The 27,349-nt window shown below is 35.8% G+C and overlaps 2 protein-coding genes across 2 annotated transcripts; one reads left to right on the forward strand and one right to left on the reverse strand.

Moving 5' to 3' along the window:
* Positions 1 to 1,467: 1,467 nt before the first annotated feature.
* On the reverse strand, positions 1,468 to 26,013 carry LOC127872068 (uncharacterized). The gene is made up of 13 exons (XM_052415401.1): positions 25,881 to 26,013; positions 24,984 to 25,018; positions 23,895 to 24,029; positions 23,372 to 23,555; positions 22,843 to 22,930; positions 21,967 to 22,032; positions 13,658 to 13,754; positions 5,497 to 5,575; positions 4,832 to 4,866; positions 4,461 to 4,595; positions 2,967 to 3,150; positions 2,037 to 2,124; positions 1,468 to 1,574 (listed from the first exon to the last, which is right to left on the reverse strand). Exons 1-13 carry the CDS (start codon positions 25,945 to 25,947, stop codon positions 1,505 to 1,507), a joined length of 1,263 nt encoding a protein of 420 aa, XP_052271361.1. The 5' UTR covers positions 25,948 to 26,013; the 3' UTR covers positions 1,468 to 1,504.
* Positions 6,551 to 15,456, forward strand: LOC127873176 (mammalian ependymin-related protein 1-like). Its single transcript, XM_052416887.1, has 6 exons — positions 6,551 to 6,718; positions 6,911 to 6,945; positions 12,257 to 12,391; positions 13,611 to 13,794; positions 14,873 to 14,963; positions 15,311 to 15,456. Exons 1-6 carry the CDS (start codon positions 6,652 to 6,654, stop codon positions 15,384 to 15,386), a joined length of 588 nt encoding a protein of 195 aa, XP_052272847.1. The 5' UTR covers positions 6,551 to 6,651; the 3' UTR covers positions 15,387 to 15,456.
* Positions 26,014 to 27,349: the final 1,336 nt, after the last annotated feature.

Genomic DNA, 27,349 nt, shown 5'->3' on the forward strand with positions numbered 1-27,349 from the left:
ACTAAGAATGTTGAAATTGAAATTAAATTCGATTTATATAGCGTTGTACTACACTTGATGACTTTTCTAACGCAACATCTGTCAAACTTAAATATCTCAGTTATGAGTAAACATTTTGATTTAAAAGTGTACATGTGATCATCAGACTACAGTATATGCAAGCAAACGATAGAATCATTCATCCGTGACGATCGGATGCTTTAGCAAGTGGGGATGGTAGCCTGCAGCATGACAATTTTTATACGAGACATTTTGATTTTTAAATTAATTTTATGTTTTCCTGGTGTTTCAACCCACCTTAAATGAAGAAATTGAAATAAAATTATAATCATATCGCGTTTCACCATTTCCACGTGCAAACCGATGACACCTCACCTACCCAACGTGCAAAAGCGCCCGATTGTCTAGGATGAATCATTATCTTGTACATAATACAGTCAAACGCTTACATGTGCAATTTTGAATCAAAATCTTCACGCATTACTGAGATGTTCAAGTGTGAAAAGTGTTGCGTAAGAAAAGTCTCCAAGTGTTTATGATAAAGAAATCCATCAAATGTTGCACATTGTAATATTGCGAAAACTTTCTCAGCAATTTTCATTCTTTGATCGGTAAGAATTCCATGCAATCTAGCTGATTGCATAGGCAGTTATTATAACGTATTACTAGTATTTGTTCATAACATTAGAGAATTATAACTAGCAATGTTGGCCAATATTTCCGATTTATATGGTTTTCCGGATAGTATATGTAGATAACAAAAATGTAACGTTTGCTAGGTTATGGTGAAGACGTTGAAATAATACCAATTTTTTTAACAGGAAGCCAAATTTTGCAGATTAATATGAGAAAAATGAGAAAAAAATGCATACTTTTTATTTAAAAAAATGGTCATATATCTGTTTGTAATTTAAATGCGGACTTTACTATTGGAGGAAAACAGGTACATATAAAATCAATTGCAATTTTAATGTGTTTTAGCGATATGAACATCTAAATTTACATTTGAAACGACGTTATTCAGTAAGAAAAAAATATCGTTTTTTATATATATATTTAGTAAACGTGTTTAAATAGGACGATGTGCTGGTTTAATGATGGGCATATACATATGTGCAAGGCCACCTCATAGAATGAGCAATGTTAATGCCTTATTAAGTATGTTGTGTTGCGATATACTTAAGCTAAATCGAAACTTTGTATTGTCCTTCCAAATGCACGCCTCAAATTTAGACAACGTTTCTCCCAACGATGACGTCGAATTACGCTCGCCTCACGTGACAACCACATTTCATTCTATAGCTTTGAATATAATACAAATATGGCACGTATCTTATATTTTAGCTAAACGTATCAAACAACAAAACAAATACACAGTGAATTAACTATGTATTGCATGCAAACAACAAAACAAATACACAGTGAATTAACTATGTATTGCATGTATAAATAAAAAACAAAAAGAACTGCAATCATAATATTGTTTAATTAAGAAAGCTAACATCTACATGTTGCATTCGATGGGAGGGATGAAAACCATGGGATCAGATATGCCAGCTGTGATGTCGTAAAAACTGAAAATAACAGATACACAAAATATCAGGTACATATTTGTAAGAAGATAATGTATTTGTATAATGAAATCGAATCGAAATTGTATCGATGATTTAAAAATGTATATCACGTATTTAATAATTTACACACTACGATTAAGTGTAATTTAAAATGAATGAAATTGTATCACTTAACACTTTCTAAAAAATAGCAAACAATGTGCATATACAAGGTCAATACAGCAGGATTGTTATATTCAAATATCAACTTCACATTTCAATTATTGCAAGTGATCAGAGAAATAGTTTAAGTTCTGATATAAATATTTGTATTGAAAGGACATTGCCGTACAGAATAATGTCTTGTTTCTTACAAATCTTACTTCAACATTGCTATCAGGTTTTGAATTAGGATTTTTCGGAGTACAAATGCAAGTTGCTGATTATAAATAACGTTAAAGGAACTAGTCATGGTTAACTTACTCTGACGAAACGAACCCAGTGTCGTTGGAGAAGAAAACGGAAGTGATCGGGACACAGTCGGGGTATGTGGCAGTTATCATGAACTTCGCTGAAAATAACCAAGATTTGTAAGGTTATAACTTCAATTTTTTTATACCGTGCCATGGAAGTGAAACCAGTTTTGATGTTGTGTTTGAGTGTGTTTCGCTTGTGTGCTCTGTCTATTGCTTTTGTGCCACGTTAAGTGGTTTTGCTGTATCTAGTGACTATGTACTGTGTCTTGTAATTATGTGCCATGTCTTGTGATGTTTGCTGTGTCTTGTTCTTTTGTGATATGTCTGGTGCTTTTGTGTAACGTTTGATGTTTGTGTGCTTTGTCTGGTGCTTTTGTGCTGTGTCAGACTGCTTTGCAATTCGGCACATGACATTATTAAAGGGCCAGTGGTATTATAATGCATCATTCCTTCTAGAGCAGATACAGGTTGCCTCTGTTTATATTCATTAAAAAACTTTTTTTATCCACCAATGTCAATCAATTGAAAATAAATTCGCATTCAGAAATGGACGTTGTGCTTGGCCATAATGTCAGTGGCTTATCTAGGACGAACGTAATATTAAAATAATGTAAATCTCATTTGAAAAAAATCCTGTGTTGTTTTTCAATTTTTAAAAATCATTAGAACCACACGTGTACAAAACATCAAAATCGCAAATGGATCTATGAACTATGACCAATGAAAGTAACTTTTAACTATAATATTTGCCATATATTTTTTCAGATGGAAATTGGGCTTAATGCATGTGCGTAAAGTGTCATCCCAGAATAGCCTGTGCGGACTGTTATGGAATTTTTCGTGGGATGACAGTTGAAGCACATGCATAAAGTCAAGTTTTCCCAGAAAGGAGCTCAATATGCCTTTTATTATAACGTTTCATAGTTTCTTAGCTTACAATGATCCTCGAACTCTCCGTCCCAGGTCTGAGCAACGAGCGACTCTCCGGGAACTCCGGCGGCACCTACTTCAGCCTCAAACAAGAACCTGGCGAAAGGAGGGACGCCGAACGGACGGAATGGGTCGGTTAGATCGGTGACGTTACACTTGCGCGTCGTCAAGTCCAGCCTATACTTGCGTTGCTACAGTGAACATGTTTTACTCTCCATTATGAGTTATGAACTATTTACAATAAAAACATATAAAAAAAACATGTGTTTTAGACTCGCACGAGGAAAACTGATTTAAAACCATTTATGACTCTCCCATCCTTCTAAATTGGATCAATATTAGGGATATCTGGTATCTTTATTTCTATTTTAGAATATTTCTTACAGAAAATCCTTAAAGCAAACAGCATAGACCCTTTTTTTCAACACGCTAGGCATAAATGGGTTAAAGCAAGCGTCGTCTCAGATTAGCCTTTGCAGTCCGCTTTTATTTTCTTTTTCATTTAACATAGGTGTCTTCTTAACGAAAATCCATACGGCACAGGCTTATATGCATACGGCACAGGCTTATATGCATACGACACAGGCTTATATGCATACGGCACAGGCTTATATGCATACGGCACAGGCTTATATGCATACGGCACAGGCTTATATGCATACGACACAGGCTTATATGCATACGGCACAGGCTTATATGCATACGGCACAGGCTTATTTGCAACGAGACTTTAAGCTCATATATTTACGGATGTCAATGCACGGAATTGTAAAGCTTTGATACCTTGAGAATAAATAAGCACACACGAAGTATATTTAATGTCTTTCTTCGCGCATGGCTTCTGATGTAAAAATAAGAGTTGGAACGAAGTACAGATATCTGATATTATATTAAAGTATATGTATATATACAGATGTTGTCATTCATTGTAATATGATCTCTACCATGGTAATGAATTACGCACTAAAATGCATAATCGGTGCTCAGTATTATCCAAGACCATCTACCATGTGCATTCACGGACGACACTTTCCCCATTTAATGTTATTTTCGTTTAAAAGTAGGCTCTTCTTTGCCCAAAAAAAAAATAAGGCGGAAAGCATCTTCCCAGATTAGCTTGTTCGGACTGCATAGGTTAATCGGGAAAAACACTTGATGAACATGCATTCAGTAAGCCCTTATTTCCGAGAGCGCGGCTTATGTAATTTCACTCATGACACTATAATGTTTTATTGCAATACATATCATTATAACTATAATAATACTATTTTAATATGAAGTACCAGCTGCACTATTCTCACAATATTGAAGAGGTACAGATGGTCGCAGTTTAATACTCACGATGTTGTGGAGGTACAGAGTGTCGCAGTTTAATACTCACGATGTTGTGGAGGTACAGATGGTCGCAGTTTAATACTCACGATGTTGTGGAGGTACAGAGTGTCGCAGTTTAATACTCACGATGTTGTGGAGGTACAGAGTGTCGTAGTTTAATACTCACGATGTTGTGGAGGTACAGAGTGTCGTAGTAGTCCTTGGTTGAGCCCACCTCCCTCTCCTCGATTATGCGCACACGCATGTTCCTCTGGTCGTAGCTAACGCGACCGAACTCCGTGAACGCCTTCGATTTGTCGCTCTGTAGAGAAGCGCGAAATAAAGTAACGCGCAACAAAAGAATCAGAGACGGCACTTTCCGCTATAATGGTTCTTAAAATAATGTCTCTTCTAAGCGAAAATTAAGTTTAGGCGGAAATTGTCAGTCCGAACAGGCTAATATTGGACGACTTTACGTATATGAATAAAGCCTTGTAACGGAGCTCAATTTTATTTAGTTTAACTGTTTTTGATATCTGTAAACATATATGCACTCACCCTGTATATGCGTCCCTCCCACTGTTCAGGTGAATCTAAAATTGCAAATGATCAGATCTTCTGTTGCAATATCAAACTAATTAATGACAATCAATGAAATCGTATACGGGACGTTATTGTTCACGAGTATTTAAATACGAATTTAAATCATTAATGAAGTACTAACTGCTTTTCTATGTTATTTTTTTTACAACGTAATATCGATATAAAATTTATTTTTATAAATGTATAACTTCATAAACGTTCGGATCTTCGTATCTCCACATACGTTAGATGCAATTACGTTGTTAAATACACATGAGCCATGCTGTGGACAAACGAGGCTTAATACACGTGCGTAAAGTGTCGTCCCAGATTGGCCGGTCCATTATAAGCCACGCTCGTAAATGGCGGGGTTTAATGCCTGTGCGTAAAGTGTCGTCCCTAATTGGCCGGTCCAGTCCGCACAGGCTAATCAGGTCACTTTGCACTTTTAAATATATTTCCGTTAAATGAAGTTTCTTCAAAATGAAAATCCATTCTAGGCGGAAAGTGTCATCTCTGATTAGTATGTGCGGACTGCACAGGCTAATCTGGGACCACACTTAATGCACAGGCATTAAACCCCGCCATTTACGAGCGTGGCTATTATTTATAATATAAGGATAAACAAAGAAGCGACTTACTGCAAGGTGTTGGTTTCTGCGCTCCACAGAATGCAACCAAAGCGAAAAAGGCGAGCATGAATTTCATTTTGAGGTCCGTCTAGTTCAATGGTCTAAAGACAGTGTGAACAATCGTCCTGCAAATTGAATGCTATCTGAGAGCGAACGTTCTGGCGATATCGGGTGATGCACTAGATGCCACCCATCTTCTACACGACAACTTGAACGCGTCAAGTTGATTTTATAGATAATGTCAAATAGCGATGTAGCAGCTCGCCCTTGGAGACCATGATATGAAAAAGACACCGATGCAAAACAAACAAAAAAAACTGTGTCAGGTACTGAACAGCCACTTATCTTATCGTCGTTTATATGATTACATTCAAAGCAGGTCAAAACCATATTATTCCAAGTTTATAAAGTAAGACTGTATTAACCTTGAACTTGACTTCTTTCAGCACAAAGGTGGGATCAGTTGTAATAAAATATTAACCCATTTATGTCTAGCGTCTAGAAAAAGGCCTTGGCAAATAGCGCAGACCGCGGCGTCTCACCAGGGTCTGCGCTGTTTGCTTAACGGAATTTCTTTAAGAAATATTCTAAAAATAGAAATAAATATACAGACATTCCTAATTTTGGAAATAAATTGATCTAATTTAGAAGATGGGAGAGTCCACCAGGCATAAATGGACTTAAGCGCTGCAGGTGCTTCGGTTCACCGCTATTTCATAATATTAAGTACAGGTAACTTTTCTGAATAATATGATTGCTTCTTAAATAGCACGAATCTTTGGTATACAGCGTGCCCGTGGACATTGAAGCGCATTTTATTTACATAACCCATCGCCATTTCCTGTAAGAATGTCAAATCAAAATGTTGAATTCTATTTGTTGCTGATTTTTTCGGTGTTGACGTGCATACGAATACATTTGAAACATGTTGTCCAACGAACGTAAACAGTTGTAAACGTAAATATTGTACTACATTATAGCAGCATTATCTTTATTACTCCAAACTGCTTGTATCACCAAAACAGAAATGAGGCCAACTTGATAAGATGTCCTTAGATGTCCGCTTGATCGTCAAGCGTTCGTGGAGTCTAGATTTGGTTCACAGAAGCTCTGTTAAGTACGCTGTCGAGTAGTATCGCTTGCTCGCTCAACAAGAAAGGTGCAATGTTGAAGTTCGTCGTCCTCGCTGCCTTGGTGGCCGTCTGCGCGGCGCAAGTACCGGTGAAATGTGGTGCGTAGATATTTCATATGGCTTAATATATTTATTTTATGTTCGGATTTCAATGTTATGTCATTTGGTGTTTTCTTGATGAAAATGGGTAGCACAAGGTCAAGTTTTAATGAGATTCATTTGAATGCACGAAAGTGCATTTTCGTGCATTTCTCAGTGCGAGGCTTATTTACATGCATGTTTTACTTCTAGATTCACCAAAACAATGGGAAGCAAGAAGATACAGGGTATGTTACAATGTTCAGTTCATTTCTTTGCTAATTTTGTAAATCTACGTAATACATACGTGCATGCAAATTAAAGTATACAAAAATAGTAATGAGGTTTGTAGTCATCTATAAAACCACTCTTATGAATGATATAGCCGTGCATCTTTTTACAATTCTAAAATTCAAAATGAGGTCAAGTTAAATGTTGGACCGAACCAAATTTTCAGTCGCAAACTTACCGTTATTTGAACCGCGCTGTGTGAAAACGGGGTTTAGAACATGACTGTGCAGTCCGCACAGGCAAATTACGGACGACACTTTCCGCTTTTATGGATTTTTTTGGTTTAAAGGAAGCTTCTTCTAAACGAAAATCTTTTCTAGACAAAAAGTGTCATCCCTTCTAAACCTGGGCGGACTGCACCCGCTAATATTGGACGATACTTTACGCACGTGCAATAAACCCCGTTTCCCCCAAAGCGGAGTTGATTTTAATTTACGCTCATTTGTACAGTCCAGAGAATAATGCCATGAAAAGCGCTCATTCAGGCTGGTCACTGCTAATCATATGTACAGTTACAGATAATGGCAAGATGCCCATTAATGTGTGCTGGGGTCAGCATCCCAGCATGATAAGGGTAATTTAGGGGCTATAAAAGTTGATAAAAAGTTGGTTGGTATGCCCAAACTTCACTTCTGAGGTACCTTCTGCATTTCACAGCTACACAGTGTTTTATTCACTACAAAATTCTGGAAGCACATGCAAAAATGTTTGCAAAAGCACTGTGTTATTAATAATTGTTCATTACAACCATGTTCATGTGCATTTATCAACATTCATATTAAAATTAATTGACATTTATGATATTTGTATTTTACCAAGTTGCTTTTTTGTCCCCTATCGGTTTCACCACTATGGTTTTCGCTCTGTCCGTCAGTCCGTCACACTTTTCTGGATCCTGCGATAACTTTAAAAGTTCTTGATATTTTTTTTCATGAAACTTAAAACATGGATAGATAGCAATATGGACATTATGCACATCATTTCATTTTGTTCCTACGTCAAAAATTCTGGTTGCTATGGCAACAACTGAAAAAAATATCTGACAATGGTGGAATTTCTGACAATGGTGGAGCCGGTAGGGGACATATATTGCTTGGCAATAGTCTTGTTAATTCATTTGACTTTCATAAATGTGTCCTTGACACATATAAAAATATGATGTAGCTTATGGTTGTTTATAATCAAAAGGCGTAAAAATGGCGGAATGAACAATGGCAAAGCGGATTAATGCAACTACTGCTGGTTGCTCAATAAGACATTTGTGTTCAGTTCGTATTATGTTCAAAGTAAATTGTTCTTATAACATATATGGAGTGCTAAATATGTGTACGTTTAGAATTTAATCAAAATATCAGTTTAGACGTGTTTGTAATGAGGATATTAATTAATAAATAATTCTTGTAAGTTATGAGAGACAGATTTATCCATGTAACATAGTCTTGTATGTTTAACAGTATGCAATTAAAGAAATGATTTTAAATCAAGATAAGTGAATTGAAACATAAGAAATTATTACCAATGCAGATCCAATATTATTTTACTCAGTTTTCTATGAAAATTCAAAGAATTTTGTTTTGTATGCCTCAACAAAAATGTTTATTGGTAGCATAATTTATGCCATCATATATTTTTTGCCAAGAATTGTTTGCTCATACATTAGCAAACATAGTTTAAACTAATCAAGTACATCCTGTAGGAGCTGTCTGATCAGAGTATACTTATTTTGCAAAAGTCGTTCATGGCGTCATAAGGACTGAATTTCCTTAGTACTATAACTCTGTAATAGTGTAATTTGTAAGTTGTTTACTTGGCCTGGAAATTATTTCTTAAATAGAATATGCGTGGTCTTTATCAATATTATTTAGGACTCATTTAAAGCAATACTTGACTATACCTTTGCATGTGTGTATTAGAAAAGATTAACGTTTTAAGTAGAACCTGAGAAACAATTTTAAAGAGCAGTTCAATGAGCTTTCCGTTGTACACAAAGTGTTGTATCCTTTGGAGAGTCTAGAACAGATTTAAGCATAAGTTATAAATGATTGTGGGCATTTTTACTCTGCTTGTTTATACATTTTATTGTACTCGTACTGTTTAGAAATTTTTCAACACTTAAGTCAATTAGCTTTATATTTTAAAATTTAATAGATATTAGATTTTATGTTGAAAATCTCATGCATACAAAATCAAAGGATCTGCAGGGTGCCGATAATGAGCATTTTTGTCAGTTCCTTGGCAAAAATTAGTTAACTTCCATAGATAAGTGTTATTTCAGTTTTAACTTCGAATAAAATATCTTAAAATGTGACATTTTAGCATGGTTAGCAAAACAATGCACACAGTGAGCTTAATTACTGCATTGATCAGTGAATAAACTTATGTGACATTGTTTTTTTCTTGATATTTTGTTTTGTTTTTATTGCAAACAATACATTTTGACATTAATAATGTAGCAAAATGTCTCAAATGTCATTATTCCAGTACATTTTGTTCATACATGTACCTATTTTTTTTATGAATTCTGAATTTTGAAATATGCCATGTTATTTAAATATCTTGAAATTATATATTTTACTGCATTTTAATTAACATATCAGTCTAAACATATATCATGAAACCATGCAAAACTGTTTAAGGTTTTATTACAAGAAGAATTATTAGAATACATTGTTAAACAGTACTTGGAAGCAACTTTAAACCACACTGGCCCTGTGCAGTTTTATGGCAGTTTTATGGCCCGTAATTACCCTACCATGCTGAGAGACTGACCACAGCCCACATGTGGCATGATAGCGGTAACTGTAAATATGCTTCAGCCAAGCCAGCCTGAATGAGCACTTTTCGTGGCATTATTCTAAATATGCTTCAGCCAAGCCAGCCTGAATGAGCACTTTTCGTGGCATTATTCTCTGGACTGTGTAGTCTTTTCGGCATGTGCAATATTGCCGTTGTTTAATAGACCGTTCCATAATCGATAAATTGACCGCCGCCATATTGTCAGTCACGTGACTGTCCGCCATTACACTGCTGCTAACTTGTGCGAGTCTGCGATTCCAAAAGCCAAAGACGTAGAGAATACCCGCTTCACCGTTGTCGGATAAATAAATTACTTAATGAATTAATGTGAGGCGATTATCAAATTTTTGTTGTTTAAATGATTGTTTGAAGTTGAGATTGATTTTTACAAATAAAATGTTAAAAATTCTTTCGTGTATTTGTTTTTTTTTATCTGTAAACAAGTGGTAATCATCGGCGAAAATATGCCGGTTCAGTTGCTCATACTATGTCTTTGATTAGACTTGTTACTTTTAACGTTTCACAAACAATTCACGCATGTATTGTTGTGTTGATTTTAATAGCCGCAACATCAAGCAGATTATATTTTAATTAATACTTATAAAAGATTCTCGCGCAATTAATTACCGCTAATTGTTTGTAATTGATCTCATTTGGTAAAAATCTACATTCCAAAATCATTACATATTATATTAAGTATGATATTTTTGATACGCCTTCCATTATTTTTCTTGTTCTAACTGATATCAGAGATAAAAAATTGTGGTTTGGATTTATATTTATTTTTTAGATGGAATTTTGTCACGTTAAAAAACGAGCTTTTTATCATGAGAGAGTGATATTGATCTCGACGACCTTTAATGTGATTATTCGGAAGATGAAGAGAATGCGATCTTTGTGATATATCTATATTTTCATATTTGAGTCATTTAACAGCTATAAAGCTAAAAATACTAAAAATTGTATTTTATAGGTATTTGAAGTAACGCAAAACATATGAATAACGACACCAAATGTTTAGTCAATTAATCCACACAAAAAAACTCCGATAAAAAAACACCTAAATAATATTTCAAAAATATATTATTAAGCGCCAAACGAATTTATTAATACATTTATTTGCAACTTTAAAAACGCGGCAAAAGCATCAAATTAAAGATTATCTGAAGACTGAAAGGCCGACAATTTGACACAATAAAGAGCTCTATGCATAAGCCGTAATATTGTTTTTGCAGAAAAGCTGCAATGAATTACAATAGTAATACATCTAATTATAAAAATATAATTATCAATGGCATGAGGACGCTAGTGTGATAAATAAATGAGTGTTAGAAAGTGTGAGGAGTGCTTTGAAATGAGTGTTAGAACGTGTAAGGAGTGCTTTGAAAATAAACATACTACAAAGCCATATTAAAAGCAAAGGACATGGCAGTATTTACATGTAATTTTAATTTGATGGGTTTTGTACAAAGAATGACGCTATTGAGGAATATTAACATACAACTGAAAAAACACAACTTCATATGATGCAAATTGAACTGTGTACTCATGTATATTGAAAACTCGTTACTAGTGAGTATGAGTGACACATATCTAACATTTTAACACACATATATTTATATACATATATATATTTTTAAATATTTTTTACCTCTGTTTGGTGTCAAATGTAATTTATTGTTTTATGATATCGTTTGTGCATTGCCGTAACATCAAATCTTCATACGGAATGACGTAGTTTTAACTTACCGATACCCGCTAAATACGTTAAATGTTTTATTTTTATATTTTTTTTATATACTTTATTTTTGATATACTTTATTTTTTATATACTTTATTTTTTCATATATTAAACGGGCTAGTATCTTTACGGTGTACAATTTCTGATATTCTATATTGGACATAACTTTTAAATTGTAAAATATGTAACATATCTTATTTAGGCAACTGTTAAGTATGTCGGAGGTAAATTATCTTACCAAATGACTGCTTAATACTACCAGGAAGATGAGACATGGTGGCATCATCAATTGTGTTTAATGACCAGACTGTCATCTGCCACCCAGTGTGGTTTATGACACCATGTGGTTAGTTAAGTCTGGACAATATCTGATCAAAACGAGATAATCGGATTATGCAGAACAAAGGGGCAATTAAACACTGGAATGCAAAGGCATACACGATTTAAAGATTGATGCAAATAATCAAATGAAAAATATTGCATTTAATTTAATTAAATGCTTTTTTTGTGTCAATGTGTTAGTTTTCCAAGACAACCAAGACCATGTAATGACGGCCTTAGAATTTAGAAAGAAATTCATCCGTTGAATAATCGGTGCTCTCTTATATATGTTATCGATTGTTAAGCAGCAGTGTAATGGCGGACGCGGAGAGAATTCAGGGGAGATAATTATGTAATGACTAAATTATGGAACGGTCTATAGTAACGCTCTTTTCTCATCTGATCGGCAGATGGACCGCACGAAGCAGTACGCGGAGTTGGCCTACCACAGCTATGACGCAATCTACATGCGCACGCGCAGTGTAGAGGAAGTCGATCAGGGCACCGAGAGGGACTACTATGACAGGCTTCACCTGCACAACGTGGTAAGTGAAGCATCGAATGGGTCTCCCCGCCCCTGTGAATAGTTTTATTATTATCCCGAGTTACTTTTGAGTTCAACTCTTTAGTTCATATTGTTTTTAGTTGCGAACAACTTAGGTTACGTTCACCTTTTAAATCCCAATTTCTTAGGTACTATAACTCGCGGAAGAGTATTTTTCCGCATAATTTACAGAGTCAAGTATGTGCAATGTTTCCCGTGTTTTCTTCAGTTAGAGGTCAAATCTTTACATATCGTAATTCGATTCATATGGCCATAGCTTATGAATATTTGACATATAGAATAGTCAATTATGTGCTATGTCGCAGACACGTGGTACTTTCACGCAGCTCAGGTAAATTATTATCTGAGGCTTTTAATCAAAGACCTATCAATATACATTTATTGAAAGTCTTTGCTATTAATATATATGATGAACAAGTTAAGTTAATTTTGTTTTCGTATTTGCGTGTTTCGGTTATTAGAAAATCGGAATATGAACTTATATGCGTTAATTTTAATGTTTCGTTGTGTCGAATTCAAAACGAAAGAGAAAAAGACGATGTATACACGGACCCCGCTGCGTAACCTGGTTCACTGACTGATTTCTGGGAAATATATCTGGGTGAAATTTGATATGTTTGGGAAATGTTAATAGATTCTTAAAGGGACCCTTTCGCAGATATTGACATCTATTGAAGTTCGTCATTAAATGATTTTTATTGATAGATGTAAATATTGGATCTAAAAAGCTCCAGTAAAAAAAATACAAGTAAAGAAAGAAGTACTCCTCAACTGGGCTCTAACCACTCGGCCATCCTACAACGAAAATTTGCGAATCTGAAACATTTTTTTTATTTTTTCAATTTATTAAAACGTGAGAAGATCCCTTTAAAAGGCAGCGGCGATTTTTCCTTTATTCTCGCCAATGTTATGTTTGTGTTATGTAAGATTTATCGTAGTTTAAGAATTTCACGGGAGGAAATCTTTCAGATACACTCATATTTTGTCTGTGAAGTGGCTTTGAACGTTTGAGTTTGTATTCAAGTACACTATGCCATGTGAATAGTGCTGTACAAAGCATGTGCTTATGCCTGTAAGTATATGACGTGCTGTATCGGGTTCTCACATAATACGTTGTTCACATTTATTTTCGAATCTATTAAATGTCAACTCGGGATTTACTGCCGATTTGGGACACGGATAATTTTGTATAACTTCAGGGTGTCGAATACGTCCTCAACCTGCGCACAAAGAAATGCAACATCACCAGAAACTCGGATCCATTCCGCACAATCGGAATCCCCCCGGACGCTCGCTTCGTGTTCGAGGCCACGATCGGTGCTGCTGGAATCCCTTCCGAGTACCTGATCGCCACAACCTGGGAGGGTAGCTTCCCTGACGGAGGTAGTGTGTTGTGTAATGCATGTGCGTAAAGTGTCATCCAAGATAAGCTTCGGCAGTCTACAAAGGCTAATGAGTGACCACACTAAAGGCTAATGAGTGACCACACTAAAGGCTAATGAGTGACCACACTAAAGGCTAATGAGTGACCACACTAAAGGCTAATGAGTGACCACACTAAAGGCTAATGAGTGACCACACTAAAGGCTAATGAGTGACCACACTAAAGGCTAATGAGTGACCACACTAAAGGCTAATGAGTGACCACACTTGACGCTTTTGTGGAATTTTGCGTTTATATGAAGTCTCTTCTAAACGAAAATTCAGTATAGACGGAAAGTGTTACAGCGGACTGCATGGGCTAATTTGGGACGACACTTTACGCATATACATTAAGCCCTGTATTTCAAGAACGAGGCTCTGATAGAAACAATTCATGCAAAACTCGACAGCTCCGGTAATCGCCTTCCTCCTATGATCGTTGATAGTCGCCCGCTGATACCCTGTAGCCACATTAGCAGTCTAATCTTCAGGAAACTTTGTTTGAACATATGTGCGAATTATAACTTTGCCAAGTTCGAAACCCGGACATGAAATCAGGATCTTAAACTATGTAACCAGGTCAAGCTTAACACATTATGAAGCTCGCTCTGGAAAAACGAAGTTCAATGCAGATGAGTCAAGTGTCGTCCCAGATTAGCATATGAAGTCCGCACACTAACCTGGGACGACACTTTCCGTCGTGGTGGAATTTTTCGTTTAAAGGAAGTCTCTTCTTAACAATAATTCAGTTAAGGTGAACATTGTGTCGTCCCTGATTAGCCTGTGCGGACTGGAAGCAGCTGATAATGAATGCATATAATGTTTAGATATTGCTTGTTTCGATAACAGTTATGCATAAATGACATTCGGCGGGAGTTTGACCCAATAACTATGGCAGACCTTGTTGAACCCATATGTGCGTTCCAGGCCCGTAGTCCTTTTCATTTTAGAGATGTTTTTTTTCCAGTAGATCTTCTAGACCTTTGTAAATGAAAGGTTACAAGGTAAACCAACCATTTGTGTGCTTCTTAAATTGCAGCACAATATGCCGTTACCGTCGCTGAGCCCGATTGCATTCCAATCGGCTTCGATGTTGCCAACAACAAGACGTCAGAAACATTTCACGAAAGGTATGCATGAACGTTATACATTTTAAAAATGCCTTGGCTTCTCGATCACAAATATGCACGGTACATTGGTCGTCAAATGTGTACAGCAATGTTAATCGTTTTCATCATAAGGAATCATTTATAAAGTGGGCGATATGTTGTGTATGCCGTCCGATGTAGTAAAGCGAGTGATGCAATATGAAACTTGATCTAATTTAATCGTCAAGCGAAATATTGAGAACACATTTTCCTGGTCCATTAGTCCACATTTGTTTTGTAAATATCATAAGCAGTTTCTTTTTATAATTAAGACACATAATTCTATCATAAACCAAATCATATATCAATTCGTTGGTGATTTGTTTTAGGTACTTCGACCTTCACCTTGGCATTGCCGACCCAGAGGTGTTCATTCCGCCTCAGGAGTGTTTACAGCAACATTAGATACACGATTAACAGTATTAACCAATTACCTATTCATTGATGTGTAGTCGTAATAAAATAGTGTTTTCCATCCTTGTTTTGTTGAATTTATATTTTACAATTAATGTTGACTCATATTTAAAAAAAAGGATCATTGAAACATTAATTTGTTCTGACGTTAACCCTACAGCCCGATTTTAACTATGTTGACAACATTTGTTCTGCTAAAAATGAATTTTTATTATTTTTTAGAAAAATTCAAATAAACGTTTTCATTCTTGTTCTATTGACATTAAATATTTATTCGATTACGTAAATTCAATTTGAAAAGGCGCGTAATAAATACATGTTTTTCAAAAGGGCAGATGCGTATGTAATTGTTTTTCTTTATATATATTATGATCAATCCTATAATAGTGCATCTGAGGAGTAAAGAGACAAGCGCGTGAACACATTATTCCAGCTAATGTCATTTAATCCAGAAGGTTAAACAAAGTTGTGTATCTGGTACAGTGCTAAAATTATAAATAAACTAGAAATGGCGCGGCAGAGGCCGACGCGTATCCCCACGCCGAATGTTTGACCTAGGTGTGCCCCAGGGTTGGTAATGGGGCCATGCATAGCTGAGATTGACCGTATTGTCATAAGAGAAGTTCATCATCAATTAGAAGTGAATTGGTGTAGAAATGAAGAAGTTATAGTAAAAGGCAATTTTGGGTGGGTGTGACATATGTGGGCAGGGCGCCCCAGGGTTGGTAATTGTGTTATGCATAGTTGAGATTGACCGTATTGTCATAAGAGAAGTTCAGTATCAATTTGAAGTGAATCGGTGTAGAAATGAAGAAATTATAGTAAAATGCAATTTTGGGCGGGTGTGGTCTATGTGGGCGGGGCCCCAGGGTTGGTAATGGGGCCATGCATAGCTGAGATTGACCGTATTGTCATAAGAGAGGTTCAGTATCAATTTGAAGTGAATCGGTGTAGAAATGAAGAAATTATAGTAAAAGGCAATTTTGGGTGGGTGTGGTCTATGTGGGCGGGGCGCCCCAGGGTTGGTAATGGGGCCATGCATAGTTGAGATTGACTGTATTGTCATAAGAGAAGTTCAATATCAATTTGAAGTGAATCGGTGTAGAAATGAAGAAATTATAGTAAAGGCAATTTTGGGTGGGTGTGGTCTATGTGGGCGGGGCCCCAGGGTTGGTTATGGGGCCATGCATAGTTGAGATTGACCCTAATGTCATAAGAGAAGTTCAGAATCAATTTGAAGTGAATCCATGTAGAAATGAAAAAATTATAGTAAATGGAATTTTTTGGTGGGTGTGGCCTATGTGGGCGGGCACCCCAGGGTTGGGATTGGGGCCATGCATAGTTGAGATTGACCCTAATGTCATAACAAAAGTTCAGTATCAATTTGAAGTGAATCCGTGTAGAAATGAAAAAATTATAGTAAATGGAAATTTTTGGTGGGTGTGGCCTATGTGGGCGGGGCGCCCCAGGGTTGGGAATGGGGCCATGCATGGTTGAGATTGACCGTATTGTCATAAGAGAGGTCCAGTATCAATTTGAAGTGAATCGGTGTAGAAATAAAGAAGTAAATGTAAAATAACCTAAAAAAATGAGTGATAATTTCTGACGCGGCCCCACCCCAACCGCTATAACTTTTGACCCAGGGGTCAGATCAAAATTCCAAATAGTGCAGGGTCGCACATATGCTCATAGCTACCATGTGTGTAAGTTTCAAGGTTCTAGTGCTTTTAGTGTAGGAGGAGATAGTGGCCAGGACGGACGGACAGACAGACGGACGGACGGACGGACGGACGGCGGAGATAACCACAATATCCCCACCTTTTTTTCAAAAAGCGTGGGGATAATTAAGTTGACTTATAAAGATATCAGTTCAAAAAATGAATATAAAATATGCATATTGCTTCAACCTAGCATAATCCTGATCGAGAAGGCTTTGTTAGTAAACAGATTAAAGATTTGCATTATCGGAAGATTGCATACATATTTATTTAATGAACCAAACATAAGTTTATACTGTAACGTTATGAATACTATCGGACGTTATTATATATAAATATAATAATGGAATTTCGGAAATTATAAGTAAATTTGTAAGACATTTTCAAATTTAAATAATGATGGAATTTTGGATCTTAGTAATAGATTCATTAAACATTATTATGTATACATAAATAAAAATGTAAATTATTAATACATCTTTATATATAAGAACTTAAGAAATTATTAATATTTTTTATCATAAGAGACATAATTATATAAAGGAAAAAGTTGAATTTGGAATTTTGAAAATTATTAATATAAATTATATCGTAATAAATAATTGACTCTTGGAAAATTATAAGTAAATATCTTTTCATAACAGCCTTTATTATAGAAAGGGATTTTGGTGGACGAACCAGTTATAGAACACCTAAGAAATTACGTTAAATTACCTTAAAATTGTAACATTTTAAATGACAAAAACATTTTGTTTTAACAAATGACTAACATTTCAATTATTGAATGATTTATCTGAAAAGTTTTCCAGCAAACTACCTTCGAGAATTCATAACAATGATTCCCTGATTATTGTCACCTCTAGCAAACAAAACAAAATGGCGGCCGATGTAAACATGACCTATTACCCGACACTTCATAAATACTACTCAGTATATACAAAGTCACATGACTATCATGTGACCCGTACTCGGCCCAAAAATCTGCGTCTGCAACAATCAAAATTGCAAACGTAAATATGCTTTTTGGTATGCAAATGCACGTTTTGATAAATGCATTCAAAAAGTAATAGCAAAAAACACACAAAACGGTATAAATAACAATAAATGCATTCCTTTAACCTGTTTTCTGCGCATTTGTTTCAAGCTAAGTAGGCAAGTAGGTCATGCGACCATTTGTGTATCAATGTGACGCCATGCGCACTTTTGCGCATGTGCATACAGAGCCAAAACAAAACGTCCAATAATAGGTGTTGTTCGATAACAGGTACTTACACGATACGTGAATTTTGGAAATTATTAAAAGATGTTTTATTAAGAAGAAAATAATAGTTTTAATAAAATGATAGAAATGGAATACTTGAATTTTGGAAATTATGAATAGATGTTTTATCAAGAGGAATATAATAGTTTAAATAAAATACACGAATTTTGATTAAAATATTTTGTAAAACATCCAAAAGGAAAACGAAAATATGTATACCTTAGAAAAGCAAACATTTTATCAGCATATGTTATTACGTTCCATACCAATAATGTCTATAAATGCATACCGTATAGACAACGCAATGTGTTGTTATGTTCCAGACCAACGGTGTCACTTGTAACAGATGCTAAAATTATTGGATACTGGAGTTCAAATATACAAACCTTATTTTAATATGTATTGCTCTCCGACCAACAATATGACTTGTACGTCAAACATACATTCTCCTTAAGGCTCGTATATATAACATATCCCAGAATTATAAATGATCAGAGTACAATTTCTCGCATCTAGAATTATATGCCAATCAACTCCAATACACACTCTAATGTAATTTAGGACAATTCGTACTACCAAAAATTGAATACAGAGACGTTTGTTTAATGAGAAAGTAGCTCTCAGCATATATGTGCATTTTGTTAGAAAATGAACTCTGCGACTAGGTTCGAATGAACACTTTAGATTTCTAGCTATAAATAGAAATTATTCTGTAGACTATTGCACTTTACTTGAGAAGAGGCTAATCTGGGACGGCACTTTACGCACAAGCATTAAGCCCAGTTTTCTCAGAACAAGACACAATTAAACAGAACTTAGAAACTATTCAGAGACTTAACTTATTTGTGTCGTGTTCCGATAAAACTGGGAATAATACATTTGCGTAAAGTGTCGTCCCAGATTAGCCTGTGCAGTCTGCACAGGCTAATCTGGGACGACACTTTCCGCCTAAACTTGATTTTCGGTAAGGAGGGACTTCCTTGAAACTAAAACTACCATAAAAGCGGAAAGTGTCGTCCCTGATTAACCTGTGCGGACTGCACAGGCTAATCTGGGAAGACACTTTACGCACATGAATTAAGCCCTGTTTTCTCAGAACAAGACACATTTTATAATAAGTGATACAAATAGTGCTTAAACATTTAAAAATGGTACAATGCACATCGATAAACTCTTTTTGAATAATGGTTTTTAAGAGTGAGTTAACAAACTACGCGTCCGTCTAAACATTTTCAATATTATGAATGTGTATATGCCTCATTCAGGAAAACCTGGGCTAAATGCATTCGCGTAAAGGGTCATCCCAGATTAGGCTTTGTAGTCCGCCCAGGCTAACAAGGGGCGAAACTTTTCGCCTGCATGGTAAGTTTCGTTTAAAGGAAGTCTATTTTATCGAAAATCCAGTTCAGGCGAAACGTGTCGTCCCTTATTAGCCTGTGCGGATTTCGCAGGCTCGTCTGAGACGACACTTTAAGCATATGCATTCAACTCGGTTTTCCCAGAGCGAGGCTCATATATGACATAAATTAAAATGTTTGGGTTAAACAGACAACAATGACGCTTCAATGGGTTTAACAGACAACAATGACGCTTCAATACAAAGCTCTCAAGCATGTGCAACCGAGTCAAACATGTATGCTCACGTGTCCACAATTTACGTTAACGCACAAATACTTCACTGTGTAGGTAAAACCATGTAAAAAATACATACATTTCTCACAATAAAACTTTTAGTTATTCAAATATATGTGTTCACAAATAGCGGCAATATTCATGATGTATGCTTAAAGTTACGTATGTCGAAATGGAGACGATACATTTGATATCTTCTTGGTAAGCAATGTTAGAGGAAAGCACTAGTCTTTTCAGCGAACGTTCGAGAGCTTGTTTGTGTCGAAGACTTTGATTTTCAGTTGTTCGCTTGCGAACAATTTACGTAAATAGCACGTTTTGCAAGCAAGATTTTATTAAGGAGTAAAAACCTGCTTACTACCGCATCCGCCCCAGGAAAGAATTCGTGGCGCATTTATACATCATTAAACTATTCCCCTGCGTGTTACGTTAAAAATCGCGTAACACGGCTCTCCTTCAAGGTCACAGGGGCAGGTCAGCCTATAGATGCATTCGCGAAAGACGTAGCGGGACTTGTGAATGAACTCTGAAAAACACACATGCCCACGCGCTAAGGGGCAATATGTAACAAACTAAGGTGTATCTCCGGTACTTATGTTACTTATCATAGTCATATCGCACAGTTGGTCAAAGCGGAAATGTCCAAATCTTTATTACTTCTTTAATATTGACGCGGTTTAGTGATGTATGCAAAACAAGGAATTGATCGGGCGACAAGATAGCAGCAACCTTCCCGATATATTGACATTCGACCAAAAGTACATTCGTCGGAGTTTCAACATTCGCCGCGGTTAGAATTAAGTGTACCAACTAATACGTTACCCGAAAAAGTTCTTAAGAGCCTAATTGGCATGGCTTTCGTCAAACTCCATACAGAGACTTCAATGGTTCCGAGCATACTAGTAGTTCGTATCAACCCATATGCGAGGTAACGAGTTTTAGCCTTCATTGAATTAATGTAACAGTGTACTAAATTATTTTTTTGTGTTCAACGCCATATAATACTCTCTTATTATCTGTATGGGCATTTGCCATGAATTTTAATTTTTAGTTCTTTCTTACATACCGCATGACCTATATTTTTATTGTTTGAATCAATTCGGCTTGGGATGCTCTTTAAGAAAAGGTATGGTTATGAGGCTATCTATGCGCACAAGTTTGACTTTATTTTGTGTTCAAGTTATCGCATTGACATTGAATTTGTTAGGGAAATCTTTTATTATAGCGTGACCTTAGGAAGGCCATGATTCACTTAACATCGATATCACATATTCATTCGCTTCAATGCCTCGGTTGTCAGTTGCGTGTATGAAAGTGGATGTGACTATAATAATTGTTTTCCCCCAGTTTGCAGTAAAAACCTTACATTTCAACTTAAGTGAATAAATATGTTCATAACATAGGTTTCTAGTTCGTAATAAATTTTAATTAATGCAGTTGTTTAATTTGTACTTGTATATTACAATTTATCCGGGGTACGGAAAATATACTTAAAGGTACTCTGGCGTATGGCGGGTGTCTTTAAGCATATTTTCTGTACCATGGGTACAATGTGCTATAGTTAAAAAACCCAGGCTTCGTGTACCTATTACTTAATCGCGTGTATTCTTTTATGATGTGAAAATAAAACATGTTGAATGAAAATTATGCATTTGCAGCTTCAAATACAACGAAAGCCCGCCTCATTAATACAACACTCAAAAACTTCCATAAGATGTTCTTTTCTTTAAGATTGTTATTAGCACTCAAATTGTTAGTTGCTATATTTATGCTGTTGTTGTTGTTGTTTAAATAAAATATAAATGACTTTAATAATATTAAAATGGTTCTTTTCAGACATGCATAAACACGAAGGCATTTTCAACCGTATTCTTGATATACATGTAAAATCATTGTTTTTATTAATGTGACGTATGTTACACAAAATAAGTATATAGCATTTTAACAAACGAGCAGTTACATGCCGCATTCTGTGGGTGGAATGAAGACACTTGGATCAGAAATTCCTACTGTTATGTCGAAGAAACTGAAAAAGATTTTATTTAAAAGAATGTCAAATAAGAATGTATTTTTGTCGCAACTTCATATACAAGACTGTAAATAACAACTTGTTATTCTTCAAATATGAGCCTTGTTCTGGGTACACGAGACTTCATGCATGTGCGTAATATGTCGTCCCAGAATAGCCGGTGTAGTAAGCAAAGGCTTTTCAAGACCGGAACTTTCCGCTTGAACTGGATTTTCGTTTTAAAGAGACAATCTTAAAAGGCAACATTTACATAATAGCGGAAAGTGTCGTGGTGGAATGCACAGGCTAATCTGCGAAGAAACTTAACGCACATGTAATAAGTCCAGTTTTTCCAGAACATGGCTCAATAAAACAAAGAGGGTACGAGATCTCCGTACTAAATCATATTGTGCGTATGTTAATTTAACAAATAGGCGTACTTTCTCGCTGTGTATGTATTACTATTTGACAAGAACGAACAAGATCTGGGTATTACTATTTAATAAAACATCACTAGATCTCCGTACTCACTCGGATTATACGCATGGCTATATTACAATTATCTACTTGATATCTGTATTAAGAAGGTTATGCTAAAAGGTACTAGATCTCCATATTACTTGGTTATAACGTATGGCTTTTTCATAAATAGGTTCAAGCCTTTGGTTTGCCTCTGTTTTTACGTGTATTACTATTTGAAAATCAGGTACAAGATCGCCGTTCTAACTCGGATTGAAGGTATGTATGTTTGACAAGACACTCTATATGTCTGTACTAAATAAATGTGCACCAACTGTTTGACGTGATGCTCTTGATTTCTGTACTTACTTGTCTTGTATGAATCCCGTTGAGTTGGAGAAGTAACCGCTGTTGAGAGGTACACAGTCCGGATACGTGGTTGAAACAATGAAGCGGGCTGAAATGTATACAACATTGGTATGCTGAATTGGCCATCTGTGCACAGGTACTACTTAAAAGTACCCCAGGTATGGGAAATACGCTTAAAGGCACCTGACCATCCTCCTGGGTACTTTATAGCATATATTCCGTTTCCCTGGTACTTTTTAATATACTTAAAATTACCAGGGGTACTTCATATAAGTATCTGATCCGACAATGACCACTTGAGCCTTAGCTCAAATGGTCATGCATTTCAGCTGTACAGTTTTTCGTGTAGAGGATATCAAGTTTGAGAGAGCGCTTCGATCCGAAGATACTTGTACACCGTCTTTCCTACAGACCGTAATGTGAACCTATGCCAGATTCAGTCTAAATGCATAGCCAAACCACTCAAAAGAGATTTTTGCATAAAACACGATAACGTGTTAAAGTCGCAAAACAATATTTGAGCGCTTACATTTATCCTCGAACTCTCCGTCCCAGGTCTGTGCAATGAGCGACTCCCCCGGAAATCCGGCAGCGCCAATCGTAGCCTCAAACAGGAACCTGGCAAACGGAGGCACGCCCATTGGCCGGAAGGGTCTATCGAGGTTTGTAACGTTGCATTTCCTCGTCTTAAGATCGAGTCTGTATTCCTTGTTCTGAATTTAAAGTTTAAATTTACATGTATGTACAAATGTAGTTAACACAGAAGTAATGAAGTTGAACACATGGTGTTTTTTAATGAACAACGCGCCCGCGCAAAACAGCAAGTGCAAAAGGAAACAGCCGGTATATATCGTATCTGGTATAATTGTATCTCGATCATATGCCAAGCTTTTCGAGTTCTCGAACCTGTTTTCTTTTTTTTTCCAAGAAACGAATAATACTGTTATGTGCTAATAATTCTTAAAGGTATAAACACACTGAGAAATACATTTCAAAACGTCACAACAAGATGACTGGTTTCACAATTAAAGCAACAATTAACGTCAACGTACAACGCTGTGAATGAAAAGGACGTCGTAGAAACTCTGCGTGGACCCCTCTTGCACCTCCTCGATAATGCGTCCGCGCTGGTTCACCTCGTCATAGCTGATTTTCGCCAGCACATTCGTATTATGGGTGCGGTCGCTCTGTAAAAAGAAGCATATGCGTTAAGTTCCGTCCCATATTAACTTGCGCAGACCGCACAGGCTAGTCAGGAGCAACACTTTCCGCTTTTATACATCTTTCGTTTAACTGAAATATATCCTAAACAAAAATCAACTTCAGGCGCTTAGTGTCGTCTCTGATAAGTTTATACTGCACAGGCTAATCTCGGACGAAAATTAACGCACATGCATTAATCCCAGTTTTTCCAATAAAAAACTGTTGCGATTTATAGTTTTATTTTGTTTAGATTTCCTCCTTGTTAAACGGTTAATGAGTCAAAGGCAACGGTCGGTAAACCTACTTTTCCTAGGCAAGTTAGTGCACGTTATTGTGCCAATAAACTTAAATCAACAGATTGCATGCATTCATTTCTTACATAGGGAAAATATCTGGACAGAATAAGCAGGTTGCTACAAACAGCAACGTTGGCATATAACTTTGGCTAGTTAACAAAGAAATGTTGAGAATGTATATCATATTAATTTACAAACATGTAAAATCATCTTAAAATCTACGTCCAGAACTTCCTAAATAAAATGTGTCGACTCACATGCTCACATTTCAAATGTTTGCTTTTTAAGTAATTCTCATGTGCAATTACACTCAGACTTTAATGGCAACTTATGAAATAAAAATTAGCCTCGTTCTAGAAAAACTGGGCTTAATGCAAGTGCGTAAAGTGTCGTCCCAGATTAGCTTGAGCAGTCCGTACAAGCAAGTCAATGAAGACACTTCATGCCTTAATTTGATTTTCGTTTAAAAGAGACTTCCTTTAAACGGAAAATTCTATAACAACGGAAAGTTTCATCCCAGACTAGCCTGTGCGGACTGCATATGCTTATCTGTGACGACGATCAACGCACATGCATTTATCCTAGTACTCCCAGAACGAGGCTCATATAAAATCTGCCATACTGATGTCAAATGTTGCTTACCCTGTACAGTCTGCCTTCCCATTGCTTGGGTGACTCTAAGAAAAAAAGATGATCAATTTACTGCATGATGGAATTCAAAATAAGTGAACATTCAACTCAATAAACCCTAGATTGCAAATGAAAAGAGCATAACATTATATAATGAAGAATTTATTGTGTCGTTTATATTAAGCACAAATATTCAGGCACTATGTTGTCATGTGTATTGTTTCATTGGTTATTACAAATTATAATGCATACAAAATGTATCGATTAAACAAATAATGTTTGGCATCAATAATAATTGACCTATTTCAATCAATATATTTGTATGCAAACGAGTTATCGTTAATAAAGCGGCTACACAATCTTGCTTCTAGTTTATAAGCGGAGACGGTGTAAATATTATAATTCTCTTTTATGTTTTGGAAAATAAAAACTTTATTCGAATGTTTGCTTAGAATTCTTTTGTTTTGTTTTTGCAAATCTATCTGTTCGAGATAAACGAGTATTACCTTCTAAGCATGAGGCTTCTCCTAATGTTTTCCTATTAACATCGTTCTGGGAAAATGTTGCTTAATATATGTGCGTAAAATGTCGTACCATATTAGCCTGTGTAGTCCGCACTTTGCGCTTTTATGGTATTTTTAGTATAAAAGAAGTCTCTTCTTAGCGCAATTCCAATTGGCCTGTGCGGACCGCACGAGCTAATCTAAGACGACACTTTGACCATTACATAAAACTCCGTTTTCCCCGAGCGAGGATAATATAAGCGAGGAGGCATGATAATAAGTAAAAGAACAACAGACAATATTTTGACATTTAAAATAACTATATACTTCATTCAAAATTACAATGTGTCTTATTCAAAATAACGTATATGGCATTCATAATTACTAAGTGAATTAAAGCACTTACCGCATGGAGTCGGCGTCTGGGCTGCACAATACGTGACCAAAGCCAGGAGAGCGCAAACTGCCTTCATGGTTAATGGGAGTAGAGCGATGAAGACTACTGATCTACGAGCGCCCGTATATATGTGGCCTAAATAGGTTATCTCTCTAGGAGTTTTCGGCATGTGCGTTGAACGGCGCGATTTGAGCGTAAGTTAAATCAACGAGTGTTGTCCTTTAAAGGTATCTGTTCACAGGTTTGCAAAATGACAACTTAACTTAATCAGCATACATTTCAAAATGAAATTGTACATTATATATAAACAAGCGATATACAATTATTTATTTAGACCAGAAACTAAAATGTAATTTCGTTTGTGGATAATCATCAATTAAATCTGGGAAATGCATGTACGAAACGTATCGCCCCAGATTAGCCTGTGCACAATGCATTAACTGGATTAAAACAAGACTTCCCCAAAACGAAAAGTACCATAATCACGGAAAGTATCGTCCCGTATTAGCCTGCGCGGACATCACGTCAAATATAAATAATATTATAAATTAAATACGGGTAAATGCATTTAATGACATTATCAAATTCGAAAATCTGTTAATAGGCCCCTAAAAAGAGATGAGAAAACGGGGTATTTTCAGAATACCAGACCATTAAAAAAACTGTAAATGGTGTCTTGAGATATTCATAATTGTAACATTTTACGCAGATAAGAGAGATGAGGGTAATGATAAAATTGATCTTTTGCAATTGAATATTAGAACATGCATGTATATACACACAAACACTTCACACTCATCATTAGCCAATCTTTAAAGTTAAGATCAATTTTTAAATCAACACGTTTTGAATGTATCAGTATTACTTGAAAAAATTGCACTTCATATAAAACAGGACTACAATTTTCTAAAACGCATTGTCTTGCTTTGTAATACATATTTTATTGCTTTTAAATACGCATTTCTATTTTTCTAATACGTACTTCTTAAATGACTTCTTATACTCATTTTCTTGATTTCCAATTCGCCATTTCTTGCTTTCAAATACGCATTATCTTGCTTTCTAATGCGCACATTCTTGCTTTTGAATACGCATTTTCTTGCTTTCTATTACTCATGCGTGGCCTGTTTATACGCACTTTCTTGTTAATTATACGAATTGTCTTGCTTTTTAATGCGCATTGGCTTGCTTTCTAATTCATATTGTCTTGCTTTCTTAAACGCTTTTCCATATTTCGGAAATCATGAATAGCGTTGGGTGCATTTTAACATTATAAGATTATTATCAGTAAATGCCTATACAATGTTATACATGACCATTGATACGACATGCGTACGCCAATTCTAGACAAGTCAACAGAACAGGAAATAACATGCAATACTATGCATAAAATGTGCTTATTGTACGAATTACGTTAAATTCAGTTCAATTGATTACCCTTGTTCTTCAAAAATTGGGCTTAATGCACGTGTCTAAAT

This window comes from Dreissena polymorpha, chromosome 3, assembly GCF_020536995.1.
Source record: "Dreissena polymorpha isolate Duluth1 chromosome 3, UMN_Dpol_1.0, whole genome shotgun sequence".
In the NCBI taxonomy this organism is placed as follows: domain Eukaryota; kingdom Metazoa; phylum Mollusca; class Bivalvia; order Myida; family Dreissenidae; genus Dreissena; species Dreissena polymorpha.